Source organism: Cebus imitator, unplaced genomic scaffold (assembly GCF_001604975.1).
Source record: "Cebus imitator isolate Cc_AM_T3 unplaced genomic scaffold, Cebus_imitator-1.0 Scaffold33, whole genome shotgun sequence".
Lineage (NCBI taxonomy): Eukaryota > Metazoa > Chordata > Mammalia > Primates > Cebidae > Cebus > Cebus imitator.
In genome coordinates, this window is record NW_016107348.1 from 1,397,485 (window position 1) to 1,410,786 (window position 13,302).

Consider the following 13,302-nt stretch of genomic DNA (forward strand, 5'->3'; position numbering starts at 1 on the left):
TGGGGGGAAATAGGGGAGGGACGGTGGGGAGTGGGGAGCTGGGGAGAGATAGCAAGGGGAGAAATGCCAGATGTAGGTGATGGGGAGGAAGGCAGCAAATCACACTGCCATGTGTGTGCCTATGCAACAATTTTGCATGTTCTTCACATGTACCCCAAAACCTAAAATGCAATAAAATAAATGGGGGAAAAAAAAGTTTGAAAATAAGCATTTCTCCTTATTATTGCCAAGTTTGCACTCTGAAATACCTCAAAAACACTAGCACAATCTATTAGTGTCTATTATCAAACAGTTGACTGTGAAAGCCACTTGCAAAAGGGAATGGATGATTAACTATTAGGAGATAAACTGTTCAATATGAAATATTAATTTTAACACTTGTCTACCAAAGACTCACAGTTACTACATGCATTATTTCTATTCTCTACTGCCAGAAAATCTTGTTCTAGTTAATGAAAAAATAAATAAATAAGCCTACTTTGTTCAGAAGAATAAACAAAACCCCCAAAGCTAAGGGCTTTTATGAGTAAATGAGTGATGTATGGCTTACTACCTTCTGAAGGTGGAAATGATGTTTGTGATTTATAAAGAATGGGATGTTTTTCAACATTAAGTTGAAATTCCTGCTTCATGTCCTTTTAGAAAAGATTTTAAATAGATACAAGCTGGGGCAAGGATTGCTTTAAAGCAGAAAGCACCTTTCAAGAAAGCTTTTCTAAAACTGCCTACATTGTTTTTATCATTCGGACTCTCTTCACACACCTATAAGTTCAACTAATTAAAGTAGGATCTATTCTTCAAAAGAAAAACAGAGTAGGAAAACTTCTCCCCGACAAATTGTCTTCTTTTGCTTTCATTTGCTTGATTTACTATTATTTACTTGTGAATATCTGTTTTCTAACAGGCTTAAGCAAAATCCTAAGAGGGAGGGAAGCAGAGAATTTAAAAATGTGGGCAAATCATTCCCAATTTGTTGTAGTATCGAAACTATTTTATTTTACCTTGTTCAGAGCCCACTAGCAGTTATTTTTTAGTGGAGACAATTCTAAGAGTACAGGTGAAAATGTATAGTTGAGTCCTAGAGCACAGTTTCCTATGTTAAAATTTTTGTAGCTCTAATGTGACCTGCTGTTACTAGGGCTCTAATTCAAAAGTCCTCCATACGAACAATTAGATATTTTAATGACTCTCAACAAATACTAATGAATAAAATATTCTACAGGTCCATGCCATTGTTTCACAACATTCATTAATACATTAAAAGAATCAGATAAAATTTCAAAGTCTACCATTTTTAGTTCTAATTTTAAGTGTGCATTTTATGGCTACTAGGTTAAACTACTGACAAAAGTTACTACACAGTTAAGATGATGTATAATATATTTACACAGGGTACTTACAAAAACTACACTCTACTTAAGTAGGACAACATACTATGTTTTGTACTTTTTTTTTTTTTTTTTTTTTTACCATAAAATGTATAGATAATTTCCATCTCTCGACCATGTTCCTGAATTTTCCTTAGGTTTGACCCAACAGGGTTACATCAACTAAAGCTGTAATATAAATCTGAGCTGTTTCACAATGGTAAAGCTGACAAGCAACACATTTTACTGTTAATGGGAGTTATATTTTAAATTTTCCATGTGGTGCCAAAAATTTACTTTAGGGGAAACACCTATGACTGGACCTCCATAGTGATTTTCACTTTGGATCTATTTTCCAGAAGGGTGGCACATGTATAGCAATGTTTTAAGAAGGATGGTGTGCTCTCAGACATTTATACCATGCTTTTTAACACATTTTCTGACCCGCAATGCAATTAATTCTTGTAACACATTATTTTAATGGTACACTAATTAACCTTGAATTAGAATGAATTCTCTGACAATGACTTTCTGTAGAAGCACTGAAGAGATCTACATTAAGACCACCTAATGATTAATATTCCATGCACTATTAAAAAGCTCAAAAACAAGAGTGGGATTAAACATACGTGTAAATAAACACAGACAAAACAAATCAGGATTTGGGATTTTAACCTTCAAGATGCTCTATACGTAAGTGAACAAAACCCAGCAAAATGAGGTGTCTGTGATACCTTCTACTTCTTCAAATTATAAAGTTCCTCTAAACATGCTCCAATTTAAGATAATGGTAATTTGCAGAGATGCTATCCTTATAATTATGATAATATCAGGAAATAAATACCTGCAGTTTCTTTCCTTTCTCTTTGTTAACCACAAACACACCTAAACCAACACAACACAATTATTAAATTATTTTCGGTAAAGGATTCCATAATCTCTCCTCCAGAGGAAAACCATGAATTAGGTGTGCATTAAAGCTGTATCTGCTAAAACTTTATTAAGTTTATGAAATATTTTACCTATTTGTCCATATAATTATCTTTTTCCATGAGTGATAATCTCTCTTATAAATTTTCAAGTTAAATTTATTTTTATTGCTACCACAAAAAGTGACAATTTTTTGTTTCTAATTTTTAAAACTCTTCTGGAAAAATATCCCAGAGGTATTCAGGAGATTGGTGAGGGAGAGCCATTATTAAAAGGAATCTTTGTTAGGCCACTAGAAGCCACAAACACTGGAGAGCTCTGAATAAATTCTGGAACTCAAATACAAGGGGAAAAAGAGTTCTCATCTATTAACCAAGGATGCTAACACTGTCCTACCTCAGACAGATGAATGACTCTAAAGTGCTTTGAAAGTGCAGGGTAGCAGCTAACCTATTAAGTGTTATTACTTTCACACCTTCTGGAAAATACAGAGAGCACATCTTAATATATGAAATGCTTCTTTGATTTCCTTAGTAACTTGTCCTTAAACCGTGTAGAATTTTTTAAATTAGATTTTCCCCCTCAATTTCACAAACTTAAAGAAAAGAGAAGAGATTCTGGCCAGGCATGGTGGCTCACGCCTATAATTTCAGTATTTTGGGAGGCTGAGGAGGGCAGATCACCTGAGGTCAAGAGTTTGAGACAAGCATGGTCAACATGGTGAAACCCCGTCTCTACTAAAAATACAAAAAATTAGTGGGGTGTGGTGGTGCGCGTGCCTGTAATTCCAGCGACTCGGGAGGCTAAGGCAGGAGAATCACTTGAACCTGGGAGGTGGAGGCTGCAGTGAGACAAGATAGTGCCACTGTACTGCAGCCTGAGCTGGAGCAAAGCCGTCAAAAAAAAGGGAGGAAGGGAGGGAAGGAGGGAGGTATTCTATTATAAAATGAGTTTTGATGTTCTTACGGTATTTTGAGATCAAATACAAAGTATGTATACCATACATACAGTAGATAAAACATGGCAAAGTTGGTATATTTAAATTTGTAAGAGTTGTCATCTGCCATTCCATAAACACATATGGTATATGATATGGTACTGTCTAATAGCAAATGAAATACTGCAAACAGGTGGACCTGAATTTCTCTCTGCAAAAAATTTGGGTATCAATTTACAATTGTAGTAGAGATTGACTTCAACTACAAACAACCTGTAATGACCCCATCTCCTCTGTACTATCTTCCACCTTTTGCTGCTACTACTTTAGCAGGTGGCCATAGTGAGAAGACCCCTACCTGCAACCACCAGAAATTACACAATGCCTCCTTCTTTTACTTCTCCGTCCACAGTGAAATGACAATGTTGGTTCAAAAACTTAGGAATAAGATAGGGAGACAGTCTAACATCTCAAGATATACCTAGCATGGAAACCAATGACTCCCTGCAGGATAATTTACTCACAAGCATTAAAAGGAAAACCACACACCAGTATGTGTGATACACACTTAAAATCAACAACTACAGTACCTCTTTCACTGGCAAATATCTAGGGTAGGGAAAAATGGTGTTGCTAATCTGTCATGAAATTGAGAAGAATTTTAAATACACTACTTTAAAAAAATCTGGCTCAGTGTGGTGGCTCATGCCCCCAACTACAGCATTTTGGGAGGCCAAAGCAGGCAAGTTTGAGACCAGTCTGGAGAACATGGCAAAAACCCATCTCTAGAAAAAATACAAAAATTAGCTGGGCATGGTGTCTGTAGTCCCAGCTACACAGGAGGCTCAGCTCAGTAGGAGAATTGCTTGAGCCCATGAGGTCATCGCTCAGTGAGCCGTGATTGAGCCACTGTACTCCAGCCTCGGCCAAACAGTGAGACTGTCTCAGAAGGGGAAAAAAAATCCCTTCACAAGAATTTACTAAGCTATAATGTTAGTTACGGTAAAGGAATATTAAAAGGAGGTATCATTTCATCATGTATAAAGGAGGTAATTAATAGCAATAATAATAGGAAGTTGCCATGAAAACAGCCCAGGTATCCATCATAAGACAATAGCATTTTCACATGATGGAACATATTCAGCAGTACAAAACAAGGAAGTACTGAACTATAGCAATATGGATGAGTGTCAAAAACATTATGCTGAATAAAAGATGCCCTACACAGAGAGTACATATGTATAAGCCCATGTATATAAAGTTCTAGAACAAGGAGAACTAATCTACGGTAGAATGATATCAAAACAGTGGTTACCTTTTTGGGATCAAAAGAGTGGCTGGGAAGGAACATGAGGAAATTTTCTGGGGTGACAGTAATGTTCTATATCTTGATAGGGGCTTCAGTTATTTAAGCATATGCATTTGTCAAAGTACATCAAAAGTGCACTTAAGACTTGTGCATTTCACTGTATATAAGTATTAGTTTAAAAGAAAAATACTGAATTCTAGTTAATATTATGCATGTTAAGATATTTAGAACGAAGTGTACTATTGTCTGTGTACTCTAAAATGTATCAAAAAATATAATATATTTGATGACTGGCTAGATAAACCAAGAATAGTAAAATACTAATGGTAGAATCCAGATGGTGGAAATACAGATGTTCACTGTAAAATTCAACTTCTCTGTATGTTTAACATTTTTCATAATAAATTATTGGGAGAAAAAAAGAAACAAAAATTTGTACAATTATGTTCATAGCATCATTTACAACAGTCAAAAGGTAAGAGCAAAACAAGCGTCCATCAATGGATATGTGAATAAATAAAATGTGGTATATGCATACAATGGAGTATTATTTGGCTTACCAAAGGAAACGGACACATGCTACAACATGGACAAACCTTGAAGATGTTATGCTGAGTGAAATAAGCCAGTCAAAAGGAACAAATATTATTATGACTCCACTTAATGAAGCACCTGCAGTAGTCAAATTCAGAGACAGAAAATGGAGTGGTCGTTGCCAGGGGGCAGGGGAAGGGAGGAATGGGTAGTGTTTAATAGGTACTGAGACTCTTTTTCTCTTTTTTTTTTTTTTTTGAGACAAATTCTCACTCTGTCACCCAGGCTGGAATGCAGCGGTGTGATCTCAGCTCACTGCAACCTCCGCCTCCCAGGTTCAAGCGATTCTCCTACCTCAGCCTCTGGAGTAGCTGGGAGTACAGATGTGCATCATTATGGGTGGCTAATTTTTATATTTTTAGTAGAGATGGGGTTTCACCATGTTGGCCAAGCTGGTCTCGAACTCCCGATTTCAGGTGATCCATCCACCTAAGTCTCCCAAAGTGCTGGGATTAAGGCATCAGCTACAACACCTAGCTTGGTACACAGTTTCAACTGCGGAAGATAAAAAATTTGTATGGTGGTGGTAGTTACACACATAAATTTATTATTTTATTTATTCATTTTTTATTATTAGATGGGATCTCACTGTGTTGGTCAGCCTAGTCTTAAGCGCCAGGGCTTGAGTTCCTCATGCCTTGACCTCCCAAGTACTTGGGATTACAGGTGTGGGCCACCACACTTTGGCTCATGTGAACATATATATATATTTGAGATGGAGTCTCACTCACTCTGGAGTGAGTCTCACCCAGTCTGGAGTGCCAGTGGCATGATCTTGGCTCACTGCAACCTATGCCTCCCGGGTTCAAGTGATTCTCCTGCCTGAGCCTCTCGAGTAGCTGGGACTACAGGCATGTGCCACCATACCTAGCTAATTTTTATTTTTTTAGTAGAGACAGTGTTTCACCATGTTGGCCAGGATGTTCTTGAACTCCTGACCTCAGGTGATCCACCAGCTTTGGCCTCCCAAAGTGCTTGGATTAAAGGTGTGAGTCACAGTGCCCGGCCTCATGTGAGCATATTTAATGTCACAGAACTGTAGATTTAAAAATAATTACATCTTATGTATATTTTGCCACAATGAAAAAATACCAAAAATAATTTGCCAAGGTTCACAGGATTTAAACTGTTTTCACTATTTTCTGAGTTTGTGTTAAATCTGAATTCCTGATGTAAAGCATGACCATAGGCTGGATTTTTAAACAGCACTGCCTACATTAATGCAAACAAGCCTAATACACAATTTGTAATGCATTTCTCAGTCATTAGTGTGAATAAACAAAGGTCCTTCAAATTAACATCTTAATCAACTATAAAACCAAAACAACATATAGTCTGATATAGGAAGTTATTTAAGAGGATGCATTCTTTCTTCCTTCCTCAAATCTCATATAACTGCATAAATTTAGCCTCAGTATGCTGACCCTGCCTCTTAATCCTTTGCTTTTCTGTTACATTAGTACTGTCACAGTTTTGCCAGAGTTTGCAGCAGTTTATCAAGCCGAAAGCACGCAAACTGTATTATGTTATGAGCCGTAGATTTAAAACAAAGTAAGAAAGGAAAGAAACGGTAGTCAAGAGAAAGGTGACCTTCTTCAAAGTATCTGAAAGAATCAATAGACTATGGAAAATGGCTAATGACAACAATTATACTGTCAAAAGGACAGAAAGGAAAGAATGTAACTAAAGCAGCAGCCCAATAAAAGTGGAATTTGGGAGTCCATTAGATAAGAATCTATGGAAAACCAATAAACTATGTATGAATGCTTTTGAGAGGACTGATGATAAACAGCTGCACTGGAATAATGTCATCTATTTTGCTAAAAGACTGCCTTGTTACATTTGATCTAAAACATTTAAATTACTTCAAAGATTTAAAATACTATTTAAATACTAACAATAAGCATGTATTTAATGCTGACTGTATAGTACACTGATCTGAGAAATAACGTGTGACTGGAATCATATAAACATAATTTGAGCCTGATGTTTGATAGCAAATATTCTGCCCATACTTTAAATATACTTTACAAATTACTGAAATCATCTTTTCCCCTTAAAAGATATTTTCTTGGAAAAACCATAAATATATGGTAGGCGTGAAGAGCTGTAGTAATGTGGGTCAAAAATAAAAACTGAACCACCATTTAAAAAAATAAATAGCCTTTAAGATATTCTCTTTAACTTTTCCCTTCATATTTTGAACGTAATTTTCAAGCATTTCTCAAATGATTTAAAGTAAAATAAAAGTTGTAATTTAATTTAATTAAAAAAAATTTTTTTTTTGAGACAGAGTCTCGCTCTGTCGCCCAGGCTGGAGTGCAGTTGCGTGATCTCAGCTCACTGCAACCTCCGCCTCCTGGGTTCAGGCAATTCTCTGCCTCAGCCTCCCGAGTAGCTGGGATTACAGGGACCCACCACCACACCCGGCTAATTCCTGTATTTTTAGTAGAGATGAGTCTCACCATCTCAGCCAGGCTGGTCTTGAACTCCTGACCTCGTGATCCACCAGCCTCCCAAAGTGCTGGGATTACAGGTGTGAGCCACTGCACCTGGCCTCATTTAATTTTTTTTTAAAAAGTATGTATGACACCATGGTGCTAGAAACTTGGACCCTGAAACATCTAAGCATAACTATAAGACTTTTTCTATTATGCAAAACATAGACATTGTCCCCTAATTAATTTATCAGTACGAAATACCAGGCAATTTTCTCAAATTAGAAATATATGCCTTACTATATTATTAGTATACTACTTCATTATGAAATACAAATACATAGGTTGAGGATCCCTTATGCCAAATGCTAGGGACCAGAAGTGTTTCAAATTTTTGATTAAAATAAAAAGTTGGAATATTTACATTATATACTTATTGACTGCCCATCTTTAATCCAAAAGTCTGAAATACAAAGTGCTCCAAAGAACATTTCCTTGGAGCATTATGCTGTTGTTAAAAAGTTTCAGATTTTGAATCATTCCAGATTTTGGATTTTCAGATAAGGAATATTCAACCTGTAGTAATTGCAGCTTTAATGAATAAAAGAGGTACTCTAGGAATTACACTCATGCACGAGAAAATAACTTCATTATGAAATACATTTAATTTAAAAGGCATTTCATATATATTTGCTCATATACTACAATACTTAGATCCAAATGTATGTATTTCAGATAATGTAACAAATTATAAATTATAAATTCATAGTTATCAGTTAATAATATATGTATTTATTTCAATGTGTGGGAATACAAATGTAGCTTATCATTTTATTATTATAATTAAATTTCTTTATGTGCTCACAGCAAATTTTAAATGCAATAAACGTGATTTTCAGTCATAAAATTAGGTTGAGCCCGCTGAATCAACATTTTTAGTAAAAGTGTATACTATCTCAGAGAATCCTAGGGAATCAACAGGGAAATACCTCCAGTTCAAATACCAGATAAATAGAAAAAAGAACTGAATGTCCTTTCGGAACTCTAATTGTTACCCAGCTTATAATAAGAAAATGTCAAAAGGACAAAAAGGGTTGAAAATATTTAACTAGAACTTTAATTTTGAGGATACACACTTTTAGTCCATCATCAAGGCTTACCAAATTGTTTTATTTGCTAGAGCTTTAAATGTGATGAAGCAGTACTATTTATTTTGGGATGTTAAGTTTGATTTTCATTTTAAGTTCCCACCTCCCTTATGTTCTTAAATTAATTCATATAAATCCCTGATTAATAATAAAAGGTTTGCCATCAGTATTCAAAGCCCGACCTGAGCTGTCATGGCTGAGAGGGCAGAAATCTGCTTGGAGCAATGAGAGAACCCAACTGAATTCTTGGCGTCTCAGTCTATGAATGTGTAAGCACTTCATCTGTTCATGAAACACAATGTTCTGGCAGGCTGAGGGTAAAGGTAGCTGCATGGGTAACAAACTGGAAGGTCTGGAAAGCAGCACTACATCAAAGTAACGAAATGGCAGAAGCAATACATTTCCTTTTCAAACACAAAATATGTGTTATTTAGTGTAAGCTATCTGTATTCTAGGCACTTATTCCACCCCATCACTGTTGTCCATCCAATGATCTTTGTGAAGGTCACATGTGGATTTGCCTTTTAGCAACATTTTATAAAAGAAATTATTGCAAATCAGAGCATAACACAAGGAAGTCCAAAGGACAACTGCTTATACTTCTTCTTTTAATTTATCCTTATAAAATCTAGTGGTAGGAAGGACACTCCCCCAGACCTGGCTTCTACTTAGCAGTTATATGCATTTGAGCAAGTAAATACTGGTCTCTGAACTTCAGTTCCTGTCTGTAAAATGACGACAATGTCTGCCTTAGAGAACTGTTGTAAAGATAATAAAGTAGTAAGTGACAGTACTCTGTAAACTATCACATGCATTGTATAAAGTATGTGTTATTTGAAAGATAAGTATTAACAGCCATCATATTGTACACACAAGATACTTCCAGTGAAAAAACCGTGACTTTGAAAAGTGGCTTATTCATTTCTTTGTTATATTATCATCAGTCTTCACTCATACTATTAAGAATAATAAAAGCAGCTAAAATATATGGACTGTCTCAACTGATCCAAAATCCTTTTGAAATATCAAATTAATACAAAGCAAGAAATCAAGTAAGTGCATTGTAAGAATATATAAATGAGATGGTGTCACTCATCTCATGAGACAGTGATATAAGCAAAAAAACAAATGTTTGTTGCTTTAAGCAACTGAAATTTGGGGGCTGTTTGTGCTGCAGCAAAAGCTGACTGATACACACAAGTACAATCCACAGCTTAGCAATGCATATCTACATAGTCATAATAATATTAATACTGATTCAACAGAGATTCAATCAGAAAGCTGAAATTAAAAGTTGTGACATAATTATATCAGGAGGGTCAGGGGGAAGATGAGTAAAACAGTTATATCTAAATATAACACAGAAAGAAATCAATAATGTCTAAAGTTGAAAAATCAAGAAATATAAGTATGTTATTTAGAATTACGTAGGTAAGTTGCAAAAGACACATTAAAATAATTGGAAGTTTGGCTGGGTGCAATGGCTCATGTCTGTAATCCGAACACTTTGGGAGGCAAAGGCAGGCAGATTACTTAAGCCCAGGAGTTCACGACCAGTCTCAGCAACATGGCAAAACCCCATGTCTACTAAAAATACAAAAATCAGCAAGGTGTGGTAGTGCACACCTGTGGACTGAGCTACCTGAGGGGCTGAGGTGGGAGAATCGCTTGAGTCCAGGAGGCAGAAGCTACAGTGAGCCCTGATCATGCCACTATACTCCAGCCTGAGTGACAGTGAGAATCAGTCCAAAAACTAGGCCTCTTGTGCAAAACGCCAACTTGTGGATGCCAGTGAAAAATTCTTGAGCACTTTTAATTAAAAGTGCTATTCTAGTGAACATACAAATGATAAAAAAAGTAAAACAGCCTTATTGTTGATGTGGAAAAAATGAGTGATCTGGATAGAAGATCAACCAGCCACAACATTCCCTTAAGCCAAAGCCTGATCCAGGGCAAGGCCCTAGTTCTCTTCAAGTCTATGAAGGTTGAGAACGGTAACGGAGCTTCAGAAGAAAAGTCAGAGGCTAGTTCATGCGGTTAAAGGAAAGAGGTCATTTCCATAACATGAAAGTACAAGGTAAAGCACCAAGTGCTGATGTAGAAGCTGCAGCAAGTTATCTAGAAGACCTAGCTAAAGTAACTGATAAAGGTGACTACAGTCAACAACAACCTTCAATGTAGAGAAAACAGACTACTCTTACTATTGAAAGAAGATGCCATCCAGGACTTTCACAGCTGGAGAGAAGTCAATAGCTGGCCTCAAAGCTTCGAAAGATAGGCTGAGGGCCTGGCACAGTGGCTCACACCTGTAATCCCAGCACTTAGGGAGGTCAAGGTGGGCAGATCACGAGGTCAGGAGTTCAAGACCAGCCTGACCAACGTAGTGAAACCCCATCTGTACTAAAAATACAAAAAAATTTAGCTAGGTATGGTGGTGGGTGCCTACAATCCTAGTTCCTTGAGTAGATGAGGAGTTGCTTCTTATGGGTAAGCAAAGAAAGTGGTTCCTTAAGACAGATTCTACTCCAGCAAAGATGTTGTGTACACTGTTAAAATAACAAAAAATTTAAAATATAACATACACTCAGTGATAAAGCAGTGGCAGGGTTTGAAAGGATTGGCTACAATTTTGAAAGAAGTTCTACAGTGGGTAATTGCATGTACAGAGTAATCTTTTATGAAGGAAAACTTAATCATTGTAGCTATCTTCACTGCTGACTTATTTTAAGACATTGCCACAGCCACCCCAGTCTTCAGTGACCATGACTGTGATCAGTCAGCAGCCATCAACACTGAGGCAGGACCTTTCACCAGCAAAAAAAACTATGACTTGCTGAAGGCAAGTCAGATGATTGTCAGAATTTTTTATTAATAAACTATTTTAAATTAAGGTATGTACTTTTAAAAAGATATAATACTACTCTACACTTAATAAACTATAGTATAGTGTAACTTTTATATGCGTTGGAAAACCAAAAATTTCACGTGACTTGCTTTATTATGATAGTCACTTTACTGCAGTGGTCTGGAACTGAATATGCAATATTTCAGAGGTATGCTTGTATTCTGACCCTGAAAGGCCAAAAAATAAAAAATAAAAGAAAAAGGAAAAGGAAAAAGAACCCTATTAGAGTAAGAAGACCTGGTATTATTTTTTCACAATTTGACTTCTGGTTTTTCTCTATCCACATCTTTTAGCTCTGTTTGTTTCACTACTTAGTTAAAAACACACAGTATTACTAGTCCGTTTGTGCAGTATCACAGTCTTACATTTTCAATTCCAGATGCCATTGACAATATCATCACAGGAAAGATATTCCTTAAAGGTGAGATAATATTAAGGGCTAACCTGTATAGGGAGCTCTGAATTACATATAAGTTGATTATTGTCTATTCTACAGATTATCTGTGATCACTTAATGATTTCTTTCTAACAATTGCCACCTTGCATCACCAAAGAATGAGAAAATGATTATAAGTGAATTAGTAAACTTTGCTCCTTTGTTAACAGCTATAATTCAGGGTCAGTCAAAACTCAATATGTGAATGGTATTATTCACAACACAAATAAATTAAGAAGTAATAGGCAAGGCACAGTGGCTCATGCCTATAATCCCAACACTTTGGGAAGCCAAGGCAGGAGAATAATTTGAGGCCAGGAGGTCAAGACCAACCTGGACGGCCACAGCATACAAAAATAAAAAAGAGCCAAAACCAACCTGGATGGCCATCTCTACAAAACAATAAAAAATTAGCCAGGAGTAATGGCACATGCCTATAGTCCTGGCTACCTGGGAGGCTGAGGCAAGGGGACTACTTAAGCCCATGAGTTTGAGGATGCGGTGAGCTATGAGCGCACCACTGCACTCCAGCCTGGGCTACAGAGTGAGACCCTGTCTCTCTTTAAAAAAAAGAAGTAATACATTTTATAAAGTAATTTACTATAGGATTCCTTTAATAAGTAGGTCAGCATTTAAATTATTGTTTTACCAAAACTCTGACAGTTTTCTAGAGAGATATTTATCAAGCAATATACCTAGTTGTTCAAGGTATAACAGAAGACATGAAAGCTATTTATAAATGAGATTTTCCTATTACCTACAGATTTCACTTAGTATGCTAATAACCTCTCCCTTTAGCATAAACAAATAGAAGCTATTAGACACCTACAAATTTCAGGTAGTAACTTCTAAAACATAGATAAAAAATATGTTGGACATAATCACAGAAAGTATCTTAACTAGCTAATACCATCTGATTTAAATATTCTGATACTCTTAACCATACTGTACTTTGAGTTGTAGTTCATTGGCCTACCATTTAGGAAAAGGCACTGGGGCAGAACAACAATGCACAGGATAATAATTAATAATGCACAGGGAAATAATTAACGGGGCATGTTTTTCATACCTCTTCATCTTTCACATTCACATCCACATTTTTCGATTTGATGGCTTTGGTTATATGGTCAATGTTGTTTTCCCTGCAGTAATCAAATATATTTTTGTCTTCTTCCCTAGAATAAAAAAAAAGAAAGGTGTTTTCTTACTGGGTAATACATAAAAGTTACATATTTTTA

At 36.1% G+C, this 13,302-nt stretch overlaps 1 protein-coding gene across 5 annotated transcripts in view; it reads right to left on the bottom strand.

Annotated features, from left to right (window-relative positions):
• The window catches only part of ACBD6 (acyl-CoA binding domain containing 6), a 210,863-nt gene that overhangs the window by 120,328 nt on the left and 77,233 nt on the right, over nt 1–13,302 (bottom strand). For all 5 annotated transcript variants that reach the window (XR_001823808.2, XR_001823809.2, XR_001823807.2 and 2 more), the window contains exon 5: nt 13,134–13,239. Coding sequence is in view for 1 of the 5 variants with exons in the window: in XM_017524446.2 (XP_017379935.1) it covers nt 13,134–13,239 (106 nt within the window). In the remaining 4 variants the exon portion in view is untranslated. The remainder of the gene's footprint in view (nt 1–13,133; nt 13,240–13,302) is intronic.